This window comes from Gorilla gorilla, chromosome 13, assembly GCF_029281585.2.
Source record: "Gorilla gorilla gorilla isolate KB3781 chromosome 13, NHGRI_mGorGor1-v2.1_pri, whole genome shotgun sequence".
Classification (NCBI taxonomy): domain Eukaryota; kingdom Metazoa; phylum Chordata; class Mammalia; order Primates; family Hominidae; genus Gorilla; species Gorilla gorilla.
This window is the reverse complement of record NC_073237.2, coordinates 125,007,283-125,018,869: the sequence shown is the minus strand read 5'-3', so window position 1 is coordinate 125,018,869 and position 11,587 is coordinate 125,007,283. Positions and strand designations below refer to the sequence as shown.

The window sequence follows — 11,587 nt, the reverse complement described above, 5'->3', positions numbered from 1 at the left end:
GCAGATCCAGGACTTCTGTCCATACTGAGTTTGATTTATAAATGGGGAGAATACCCAGCGCAGGGCCTGTTACCCCAGACTCAGCTCTGCCACAAATTTGGCTTTAGTTTTCCAAAGGACACCTCTTCACCCACCTCCTGAGGTCCATACCTGGTAAAGCTCCTCCTTGGTCACGTAAGGCTTTCCCTCTGAGCTGAGGGCCCGGAAGGCGCTCTCAATCTCCTCGCTGGACTTGACGTTCTCAGTTTCGCGGCTGATCATGAAAGCCATGTATTCTTGCAGGGAGACGTGGCCATCTCTAGGAGGGGGAGAAGCAAGAGCCTGAGCAGGGAGGGCAGGTGGGTGCCCAGGGCAGAGGCTCACAGCACCTGGCCTTAATTTACCTGTTCGGATCCACCGTGTCCAGGATTGCCTCGAACTCAGGGTCAGGTTCCCCTTCCTCCACCATGGGCAGGTCATAGCCCAGGGAGCGCAGGCAAGATTTGAACTCCTGATGGTTCAGCCTGCCAGACTTGTCCTTGTCAAAGTGTCTGCAGCACAAAGCCGAGGGCGGCTCAGCACGCAGCCCTGCTGCCGAACACCCCCCACCCAGCCAGGGCGAGTAAGGCTGAACTCACTTAAACATCATGCTGAATTCTTTGAGGGCCTCCTCAGTCACACCTGTTGTGTTCCTGGAAGAAAAACAGAAATTAGGGAGCAGACCCTCCGCACAGCAGGTGACCGTGTCTTTTCCTCTCCCTGCTCTGGGCTGAGCCTGGCCCACAGCCCTCCCGGGTACCTGGCCTGGATCTGCTGCTCCAGGTTGTGCTGCATGCGCATGCCCAGCTGGTCCAGCTGGTCCCACTGCTGGGCGAGGCCCACGGTGCTGTGCTCCGTGTACTTGTTGTCCAGGATGAGGGCCTCCTCCATGGCAGCCCCCAGGTCCTCGATCTTTTTGAGCTGACTTCTCATGGCTCGGATTTCCTGGTGCTTGCGCTGCAGGGGTGGGGAGCACAGATGCTCAGATGGGGGCCCTCAGCTCAGTCACCAGCCCAGGAGCCACTTACTGCCCTCTGGTTCCTGCTCCAGGCCTGGCCTGAGACCTCGTAAAACAAGAACATTCTAGAATAGGAATAGTGGGATGGGGTGAAGCTGAAGAAATCCCAACCACCTCAATAGAGGGAGAGACTTTCAATGTGAGGGTTCCAAAGCAGCCGGTAGACCTGCCAGGGGGCAGTGCACGCCAAGGACAAGTACGGCGAGGACTCCAGGAAGCAGTGGCCAAAGATTTTGATTTTTAAGTTTTTTTGAGATGGAGTCTCACTGTCGCCTAGGCTAGAGTGCAGTGGCGCAGTCACGCTCACTGCAACCTCCCGGGTTCAAGTGATTCTCCTGCCTCAATCTCCTGAGTAGCTGGAATTAACAGGTGCCCATCACCACACCTGCCAAATTTTTGTATTTTTAGTAGAGGCGAAGTTTCACTGCATTGACCAGGCTGGTCTTGAATTCCTAGGCTCAAGTGATCTGCCTGTCTTGGCCTCCCAAAGTTCTGGGATTATCGGCATGAGCCACTGCACCCAGCCTTATTTTTAAGACAAGGTCTTGCTATATTGCCCATGCTGGACTTTGAGCAGGTGTAGGCCACCATGCCCAAATAATTTTTTTCAGAGGGAGTTTTGCTCTTGTCACCCAGGCTGGAGTGCAATGGCCTGATCTCGGGTCACTGCAACCTCCGCATCCCAGAATCAAGTGATTCTCCCACCTCAGCCTCCTGAGTAGCTGGGACTACAGGTGCCTGCCACCACACCCAGCTAATATTTTGTATTTTTAGTAGAGATGGGGTTTCCCCATGTTGGCCAGGCTGGTCTCGAACTCCTGACTTCAAGCAATCCACCCGCCTTGGCTTCCCAAAGTGCTGGGATTACAGGCGTGAGTCACCACACCCAGCCCCAAAGACTTTCTTTAAAGTGAAGAGCCCTCAGCCGGGAGTGGTGGCTCACGCTTGTAATCCCAGCACTTTGGGAGGCTGAGGTGGACAGATCACCCGAGGTCAGGAGTTCCAGACCGGCCTGGCCAACAAGGCAAAACACTGTCTCTACTAAAAATATAAAAACTAGGCCAGATGTGGTGGCTCACGCTTGTAATCCCAGCACTTTGGGAGGCCGAGGCGGGCAGATCACCCGAGGTCAGGAGTTCGAGACCAGCCTGCCTGGCCAACATGGTGAAACCCTGTCTCTACTAAAAATACAAAAATTACCCAGGTGTGGTGGTGGGCGCCTGTAATCCCAGCTACTTGGGAGGTTGAGGCAGGAGGATCACTTGAACCCAGGAGGTGGAGGTTGCAGTGAGCCGAGACCACGTCCATTGCACTCCAGCCTGGGCAACAAGAGTGAAACTCCATCTCAAAAGATAATTAAAAATAAACAAAAATTAGCCAAATGTGGTGGCACACATCTGTAGTCCAGCTATTTGGGAGGCTGAGGCAGGAGAATTGCTTGAACCTGGGAGGCGGAGGTTGCAGTGAGCCAATATCACACCACTGCACTCCAGCCTGGGCGAGAGAGAGAGATTCCATGAAGAAAGAAAGAAAAGAGAGAGAGAGATAGTGAAGAGCTCTAGACTGCTTTAGGCCAAGGGAAAAGGGTACAATAATAGCACATCTGGTTCCTGACTTTAAGCCAGGAAGGGAAGGGGTACCCTGGGGGGTGGCTGGGTGAAGGGTCTCTGCTGGGCTAGAGCCCCACAGGCACTTACTTTGGTAGCTTCAAGCTGGGATTCGAGGGTCCCCGACTCTTCCACCATACAGGACCTAAACATGGAATGACAGTGAGGAAAGGGGCCTGCTCCCAGCTGGCCGAGAGCTCAGAATGAACCTTCTCTCAGAGAGAGCAATGCCTGGCAACCTCACATTCCTTTTAAGGAAACCAAACCTAACTGCAGCTGGCCATCTTTACCTAATGGGCCCCAGGGATCCAGGGAGGGCAGGGAGCATTTCTCCCGCTTTAGAGATGGGAAGCTGCTGCCTTGGCGTGGGCCAGGGCTGAGCCCACTCGTCTTGCTCCCAAGGCCAGGATGACTCAGGAATGGAGTTTAAATTCCCCCATGGGTGCAGGGCGGCTGCAGGCCTGTCTGAGCATCCTCTCTGCAGCCATGTGGGGGATGGCACACCCTGACACCTGACAGACAGGAGACCTCAGGGCAGAGGGGAGGCTGAGAACCTGACAGCCTCCCCACAGAAACCCTGGAGTGTCCCAGCAAGGTTCCTGAGGAGGGAGCCCCATTCTAGGGGGAATGAGAGCACGACCCTGCAGACAAAGGACACAAGTGGAGTGCTGGGAGATCACGACCAACTGTGCCAAAAGGAGGGAGATGGCTGTGACTAAGCCCCAGATCCCGGTTCCATCCTCTAGACACAGCCAGGGAGGGAGCCTCCTCTCTAGGACCAAGTTCTGAGAGCAGATGGGCTCTGGGGAGCCTCCTTCCCAAGAGAACACAGTGCCAGGTCACAGAGGCTACCAGTAAACAAAGACAACAAACGAGTTAGGGTTACGTGCAGGGACGAATCACACGGTGTGTGTGGCCTTGGTGGGGTTTTAGCCTAGGCTCCCCTGTACCCACATTCGCCCCAACCTACCCTTTTAAAACCCGGCGAGCCAGGGTTAGCTCTGCAATCTCCCCAGGTTCAAAGTGCTCTAGCAAGGCAAGGCACCAGGCTTCCTCCTACCCCAACAGGTCAGACTCACAGTCACGCCATGTCCCCCCGGGGAAAATGCCCCCCAGGACCTGGGGGCAGGAGGCTGGGTGCCGGTGCAGTGGGAGGACAGACCCCTCCTTCCCAAGCGGCCGAGGGCGGCAGGTTAGTCAGGGTGGAGCCGCCTGGGGATGTCAAGAGTGCATCAGTAAAGCCACAGTGAGGTAAGAAGAGAAATAAGGAGAAAAACCTTCCAGACAGATCATCCCCAACTTCATACTGATAGACACGAATGACCCGACGATATGCTATGCTATTCAAAGAAAAGAAACCAAATGAATACACCAAAGGGAGGGGAGGCAAGAGCACACTGCAACAGACACACACAAGGCCCAAGCTGGCAGGGCGCAGGCAAGGGCAACCTGGTGCCCGGCGGGTACCTGGAGGCAGCAGGCCCAATGGTTCACCCCAGGCAGTTCACACTAGGAATGGGCAAGACGGGCAGGGCTTGGGAGGAGCCATAAGGTAAGGGGAGCGTGGCACCTCACGGAGACAAGAGCAAGACCAGCAGACACAGCCATGGGGCAGGGAGGGGAGTCAGGTGGCCAGGGTGTCCTACGGGCACAGGCCGGAAACTGCGATCCCTACGTCCCCAGCTGCTCTGCCATCAGAATGTGTGGCCCGGCTGGATGGGTCTATTTCTCCCCTGGCCGCCTATATAGGCTTGATGTGCCTGGGTGCAGAGCCTCAGGAGTGCAGGCCAAGCCACTCCAGTCCCAGCAGCCCTGGCTTTCACAGCAGGCTTGGCAGATTACAAAGGTGACCCGCCCAGGCAGAGGCCCCAGGCCAAGCAGAGAAGTCCCTGCCGGGACTGGGCAGGACAGCCCAGCCCTGCTCCTCCCTGGGGCTCCTCCCACGTCCTGTCTATCACACAACGGGTGCATTTTTGCCTTCTATTAGGGCGGACAGTCTTGTTACCCTCCCTGACCCCAGGAAAGTAAAGTGGCAGCCTCAGCTACTTAGGGGGTGTCAGTGCCCAGCCCTTCTCAGCTGTGGACTTAACGTACCCTGCCTGAGCCCCCAGCACTGCCATCTGCTTCATGCCCACTGACCACTGTTGGACACGCTGGGGAAGCAGAGGTGAGAGCCCAACAGAGCCCGGTGGCTGGACAGGCACAGGGGTTCTTAGGGCCTCTGGACTCCAGCTCTGGCCTTCGTGCTTCATCACCTTCCCTACCCAAAGTGAGCCCTTGGAATCGCCCAGTGAGGCAAGGACGGCTCCCCCTGGCTTGAAGGCTCTATCGGGGACCAGGGACCATGGGCTATGGGGCAAGGCACACACTCCTCGTCAGGTGACGGGAAGGGTGGGAGGGGAAGTGCAGCCCGCCCTGGGCAGGAAGGCCCATCCCAGGATCCTCCACAAGCCAGGCCACGAGGGGCAAGCGCACGAGACCCCCACACGACAAGCCCAGAGAAGGAAGAAAACAATATTAACCCATCGAGGAGGTATGTCCTGTGGAGAGCAGATCCAAGCAGCCGGGAGACAAGGTGGTATCCGGACAACAGCAGCAATCGCGGGGGACAGAGAGAAGACACAAGAAAGAAAGGAAAACAAAAGAAAAAACATCAGTACCCAATGCATAGACCCTGCATCGTCTGTCACCAAGTCACGGCTGGGGCTGACCACGCGCCCTGCATGGTCCCACTCAATCCGGGATCTCTAACAACTTGATGTCTGGGACATGCAGCACTGAGAGACTGCTCCACCTATGCCCCCACTCCCGGCTCCAGAGCCCGACCAGGCATTGCCAGCCCAGCTTTATTCCCAGGCTGCCTCTGGTTTTACACAAAGCACCACCACCTCCTTGGGGCTGGAAGCTCCCCAGGGCTTAAGTACAGCAGGGACATGCTGCTGCTCCCCAGCCCCAGCGGGCTGGCACCTGGTCTCTTGGATCCACTGGTGGAAGGCGTTGGCGTGCTGGGCAAACTCCTGGCGCAGCTTGTCGTTCTCCTCCTGCCGCCGCTGTTCCTTCTGCAGCTCCAGCTCCCTCTCCTGAGGGCCAAAGCGGGGCAGATGCTGTGGGCTGCTGTGGCAGTGACACCAGCCCCTCCTTCACAGATGGGCTCAGGGTGGTGGTGGCCTCCCCACAAGGAACCTCCCCAAAGATGAGAGGAGAAGGAGGCTGGGAGACATGAGGCCGGCTCAGAGCACTTAGTAGTTCTTTCTCTGTTCCCACCCCCCAGGGGCTTCAGGAAGAGGCGGACCTGGAGGGAAGCGACTGGTCAGTCAAGCAGGGAGTTGCTGGACTGTCAGAAATGGAAACTTCTGGCTGGGTACAGTGGCTCACACCTGTAATCCCAGCACTTTGGGAGGCCTGGGCAGGAGGATTGCTTGAGGCCAGGAGTTGAAGAGCAGCCTGGGCAACATAGCAACACCCTGTCTACAAAAATTAAAATAATTAGCCAGGCGTGGTGGCACATGCTTGTAGTCCCAGTTATTCAAGAGGCTCAGGCAAGAGGATCACTTGAGCCTCGGAGGTTGAGGCTACAGGGAGCCATGTTAGCACCACTGCACTGAAGCCTGGGTGACAGAGACCCTGTCTCAAGAAAACAAAAAGAAATGGAAACTTCTGATGAAACCATGCTCCTCCATCCTGCTCCTGTCTTGTTGCGACTCAGTTAAGTGTGGGCTCTGAGCAGGGCCCAGAGAGGACTCTGGGAGGCTGAGCAGCTCCTGAGGGCAGTGGGAGGTGTACCTTGATGATTTTCTGTAGGTTCCTCCAGGTCTCCTCCAGGGCCTCCATGGTAAACCAGGTGTAGGGGTTGGAGGCTACGCGGAAGCTCTTGATCTGGCGGTCCAGCTCGGCCAGCTGGTTGAAGTCAGCCTGGGCAGAGCTGAGGGAGGAGCGGAAGGCGTCGTGGGCCTCGCGCAAAGCTTTGATTTCTTCCAAGGAGTTGCAGCGCACGGGGTCTGTTAAGTCCTCCTCTGCATTTTCAAACCAGCTGTTGAAGGCAGAAGCCTTTTTGGCGAAGGTCAGGAAGAGGTCCTCCACCTGGAAGCAGAAGAGACTGAGTCAGCGGAGTCGCCAGGGCTGGACGTGCCGACCCAGTGCAGGAGGTGGGGTGCGGGGTGGTTCCTGGGAATCAGAGGCGCACACAGCCTGCTGGGAGCTTAGCTCCCCTAAGCTCCCCTCTGCTCCTGTCTCCTGCTCCCCGTTCAAGTCTTCACCAGCCTTTTTTCCCCTTCCTACCCTCTGCCCTTGTCTCTAGTCTGTCCTGCGTGCTTCTGAATGGCGATCTCACAGGGCCTCTCATTTGCCCTGGTTTTAATTGATGCCAGCCACACCCATGTTTGAAAGCTCTGCACTGAGCTCACAGCTTCCTCAGGGGGAGTGGCAGAGCTGGGCAGGCAGAAGATGGGCTTCCTTCCTTGAGCTGTGGGCCGGCTAAGCTTCACGTGGCCCCATCCTCACCTTGCGGAAGTGACTCTGAGCCTCCAGAAGCTTCTTCTTGCGGGTGGCTGAGTTGGCCAGAAGCTGACTCCACCTTTTCATAAGGGAGGCATGCCGGGCCTCGATGGCCTTGGACTGAACGTGTTTGGCGGCGAGAAGTTGATCTTTGAGGGCAGTGATGTTGGCAATGCCTTCCTGCTGGAAGGCCTGCAGCCCAGCGTCAAAAGTTTCCTGAACAAGGAGTGACAAGCCAATCTGTGGTGACTCCACAGGACTGGAACTTGCTCTTCCTAGGCTCAGATGGCACCAGCATGTCCCCCAGATGCCCAAGCCAAACTGTCCACCTGGACACTGCTGAGACTCAGTCACACATGCCCCCTTTCCTGCTCTCCTTCAGACCGCAGATCACTGCGGCAGCCTCCTCCCACCTCCCTGACCCCAGCCTTCCACTCTCCCGCCCCAGGGATCCCTGCCAGCTCTGCCCAGAACACTCGCCCTGCCTCTCTCCCTGACCCTTTTCATTCACCCCTCATGATTTCGCTTAGGAGAACTTGCCCCTTCAACCCTCCTCGCCTGCTGAAAACTGAGTGAGTGCCCCTGCAGTGCCCAGTCCCGTCAGCACCCAGCAGGCTGCTGCAGAGATGCCTGGTTCTGTGTCTGCTTCCCAAGTTAGTCTGGAAGCTCCCTGAGGACCAGGACAGGATCTTTTTCCTGCTGATCCCCAGGGGCTGACAGAAGATAAATGCCTCAGTGAAAGACGCCACCAGTCATCTCACAGGAGATGCTATCTGCATACATTTCAACCAGTGAAGGGGCCAGGGCAGACCTGTTTGGTGAGGAGCGTCTGCACAGAAGACAGGTCTCGGCCATAATCATCTGTCTTCAAGCTGTTCTCCTTTTCACCTAGAAAACGAAGTGTGGAAAATATACTGCCCTCCTCAGTGGAGATGGATTAGAAAGGAAAAACACCAAAACCCAGACAAACCATTTTTTGTGTACAGATAAATCCCAATCTTCCTAACTACAGCCTCAGAACCCACATTAGCGGGCCCCTCCCTGCACCCAGGCCTGGCCTCCATCTGTGCCATGACGAGCTCCTTGCAGCCTGTCTTCTAGTTCAGTTGCTATTACTACTACCCAGGACTACCCAGGACACATGGACCCCGATATCCGGACCCAGTTTTCCCTCACCCAGGAGCTGGGTGGCGCCCCTGACCAGGGCAGCTAGTGGTGCCTTTGCTGTGCCAACTTTGTTCATGCCATGACGTCACATTATGCCATCTCTGCGTGCAGCAGCGTTTACAGGCTTTTGTTTATTAACCCTGGTGCCAGCCCAGTTCTGGGTGGCAGCTCTGGCCTCAGGACACTGTCTCCTCCTAGCTGGCAGTCAGTGGTCTGCCCTGGTAGTAGGTTCTCTGCCATGCCCACAATTGATCAGTTTCTTCTCTGCAGAAGAAAACCAATGACATGGAAGGAGACAAAGAGCAGCTCTGGGAAGGCTCTTCCGGGCCTTGCTGACAGTGCTCACCGATCCAGGACTCCACCACGTCCGCCTTCCAGTTGAACTGAAGGAAGGCCGAGTTCTCATCCAGCTTCGCCTTTCTCTGGGCTGCAGCTTTCTCCAGGTCTGACACTTTCCCGTTCAGGCCCTTCATCTTTGAAGAGATGTTCTCCTCATGGTGATTGTTCTAGGCCATGGAGAGAGGCACACACTGGTCAGCCTTACCTGCTGTGGTTACCTGACTACTCCCTCCCTGGAAAGGCTCTAAACTTCTATAAAATGGGCCACTTGCTCCCCTGTCCACTGCTGGATAAACAATGATAGAGTAAGGCTTTTGTAAGAGCAATGTGGTCAAAGGCTTCACACAAATACACCGTACTGACAATTCTACTTTTAGGAATTCTTTTTTTTTTTTTTTGAGACGGAGTGAATTTCACTCCGTCGCCCAGGCTGGAATGCAGTGGCGTGATCTCGGCTCACTGCAAACTCTGCCTCCCGGGTTCAAGAGATTCTCCTGCCTCAGCCTCCCGAGTAGCTGGGACTACAGGCGAACACCACCATGCACAGCTAATTATTTTTAGTAGAGATGGGGTTTCACCATGTTGGTCAGGCTGGTCTCGAACTCCTGGCCTCAGGTGATTTGCCCGCCTCGGCTTCCCAAAGTGCTGGGATTACAGGTGTGAGCCACAGTGACCAGCCGGTCCAAGGAATTAATTCTAAAGAAATATGGGCCAGGCGCAGTGGCTAACGCCTGTAATCCTAGCACTCTGGGAGGCTGAGGTGGGCAGATCACTTGAGGCCAGGGGTTCAAGACCAGCTTGGCTAATATGGTGAAACCCTGTCTCTTCTAAAAAATACAAAAAAAAAAAAAAAAAAAATTAGCCAGGTTTGGTGGCACTCATCTGTAATTCCAGTGACCCAGGAGGCTGAGGGATGAGAACTGCTTGAACCTGGGAGGTGGAGGCTGCACTGAGCCGAGATCATGCCACTGCACCCCAGCCTGGGCAACACAGCAAGACTCTGTCTCAAACAAAAAAAACGAATGGGCTGAAATTTGAAGTTAAGATGATATATTCACTAGTATTATTTTTGATAGAAAAAAACTGAATCATATCACTTAAAATACTACACATACAGGGCTGGGTGCAGTGGCTCACTCCTGTAATTTCAGCACAAGGCGAGAGAATCACTTGAGCCCAGGAGTTGGAGACCAGCCTGGGCAACATAACATAGTGAGACCCCATCTCTTAAAAAAAAAAAAAAAGAAAAAAAGAAAGAAAGAAATTAGCCAGGTGTGTTGACACCCACCTGTGGTCCCAGCTAGCTAGGGAAGCTCAGGTGGGAGAACTGCTGAAACCCGGGAGGCAGAGGCTACAGTGAGCCGAGATCGTGCCACTACACTACAGCCTGGGCGACAAGAGCAAGACTCCATCTCAAAAAATGAAAATAAAAAAATTGGCTGGGTACAGTAGCTCACGCCTGTAATCCCAGCACTTTGGGAGGCCGAGGCAGGCGGATCATGAGGTCAGGAGTTTGAGACCAGCCTAACCAACATGGTGAAACCCCATCTCTAATAAAAATACAAAAATTAGCTGGGCGTGGTGGCAGGCGCCTGTAACCCCAGCTACTCAGGAGGCTGAGGCAGGAGAGTCACTTGAACCCGGGAGGTGGCGGTGGCAGTGAGGCGAGATTGCGCCAGTGCACTCCAGCCTGGGCCACAGAGTGAGACTCCGTCTAAAAAATAAATAATAATAATAAAAAAACCATACTACAAGTCACATTGAATTTAAAGAGAAATTCTTTAACACCTGTGAAAAGGGGGAAAATAAAAAGAAAAAACAATTGAAAGATAAATTCAAAGAGGAAACAGGCTGTCGCTGAGGACAAAGCAGCCGGCTCGCTGGCCGGGGGTGGTGGCTCATGCCTGTAATCCCAGCACTTTGGGAGGCCGAGGAGGGCGGATCACCTGAGGTCAGGAGTTCGAGACCAGCCCGACCAACATGGAGAAACCCCATCTCTACTAACAATACAAAATTAGCCGGGCATAGTGGCACATGCCTGTAATCCCAGCTACTAGGGAGGCTGAGGCAGAAGCATCGTTTCAACCTGGGAGGTGGAGGTTGCGGTGAGCCGAGATCGCACCACTGCACTCCAGCCTGGGCAACAAAAGCGAAACTCGGTCTCAAAAAAAAAAAAAAAAGAGCAGCTGACTCGTTGCCAGGAGGCTGAAGGACACTCACACCGGTGATCTCCTGGCTTGAAGAACAGAGAATGTTGTCTGGGTGTGTGTCGGGGGGTTAAGTGTGCAGGAGCCACGTCTACATCTATACATGGCTGTAGCTGAAATTAGTTTCATGCAAGTTTATTTGCAGATCAGAGCAAGGAAGAAAAGCTCTCCAGTGAAGTGGATTTTAGCTACATTGTTGCTGCCTATGGATCAAACCCTAGTCTGAAGGCCATGACTGCTGAGTGCAACCTCTGTGATGAGAAATCTTACTCATGATGTGTGTGTGACAGGAAACCACAGCTGTTAAAACCTCTGTCCTGAGGCACTCCAGGTGCGTCACTGCACCTGAGTGATTGCTGGTGAATTCCCGACCCATGGACACACTGCCTTCAGTCTAGAGCTTCTGTGTGGGAGGGATGTGGCTTCGCTGCTGCTGAGAAAGCACCAAGCCCCTTTATTTTTTCTCCCAAAAGGGGTGCGAATGAAGTAGATTCATTTCTAAAATGCCCTGTACAGCCTCGAGGTTTTTGATAATTTATGGAGTGATACGATCCTATTAAACGGGAACCTGCGGCTGTTTGGTCTATAGCTGGTAGCTCTAAACCTGTGGAGAGAAAAGAAAGGTCTGGCAGGTCAGACACAAAGATCTAATGTGTGGTGTCGGGGTGGGGCTTTATGGGTAATTTTTATTTTATGTTTTGCTTATTTGCATTTTCTACTGTCCCTATAAAGAGACT

At 54.4% G+C, this 11,587-nt stretch overlaps 1 protein-coding gene across 11 annotated transcripts in view; it reads right to left on the bottom strand.

The window, feature by feature from the left end:
* SPTAN1 (spectrin alpha, non-erythrocytic 1) overlaps positions 1–11,587 on the bottom strand; it is an 80,817-nt gene that overhangs the window by 557 nt on the left and 68,673 nt on the right. For 6 of the 11 annotated variants that reach the window (XM_031014304.3, XM_063697062.1, XM_055351270.2 and 3 more), the window contains 12 exons: positions 8,651–8,810; positions 7,949–8,025; positions 7,144–7,353; positions 6,427–6,723; positions 5,611–5,723; positions 5,166–5,183; positions 3,921–3,983; positions 2,734–2,788; positions 779–975; positions 618–671; positions 384–530; positions 151–298 (listed from right to left, as the gene is read on the bottom strand). In XM_031014304.3, coding sequence (XP_030870164.1) covers positions 151–298; positions 384–530; positions 618–671; positions 779–975; positions 2,734–2,788; positions 3,921–3,983; positions 5,166–5,183; positions 5,611–5,723; positions 6,427–6,723; positions 7,144–7,353; positions 7,949–8,025; positions 8,651–8,810 — 1,539 coding nt within the window. The remainder of the gene's footprint in view (positions 1–150; positions 299–383; positions 531–617; positions 672–778; positions 976–2,733; positions 2,789–3,920; positions 3,984–5,165; positions 5,184–5,610; positions 5,724–6,426; positions 6,724–7,143; positions 7,354–7,948; positions 8,026–8,650; positions 8,811–11,587) is intronic. The other 5 variants (XM_031014315.3, XM_031014309.3, XM_031014312.3 and 2 more) reach the window with 1 other exon arrangement.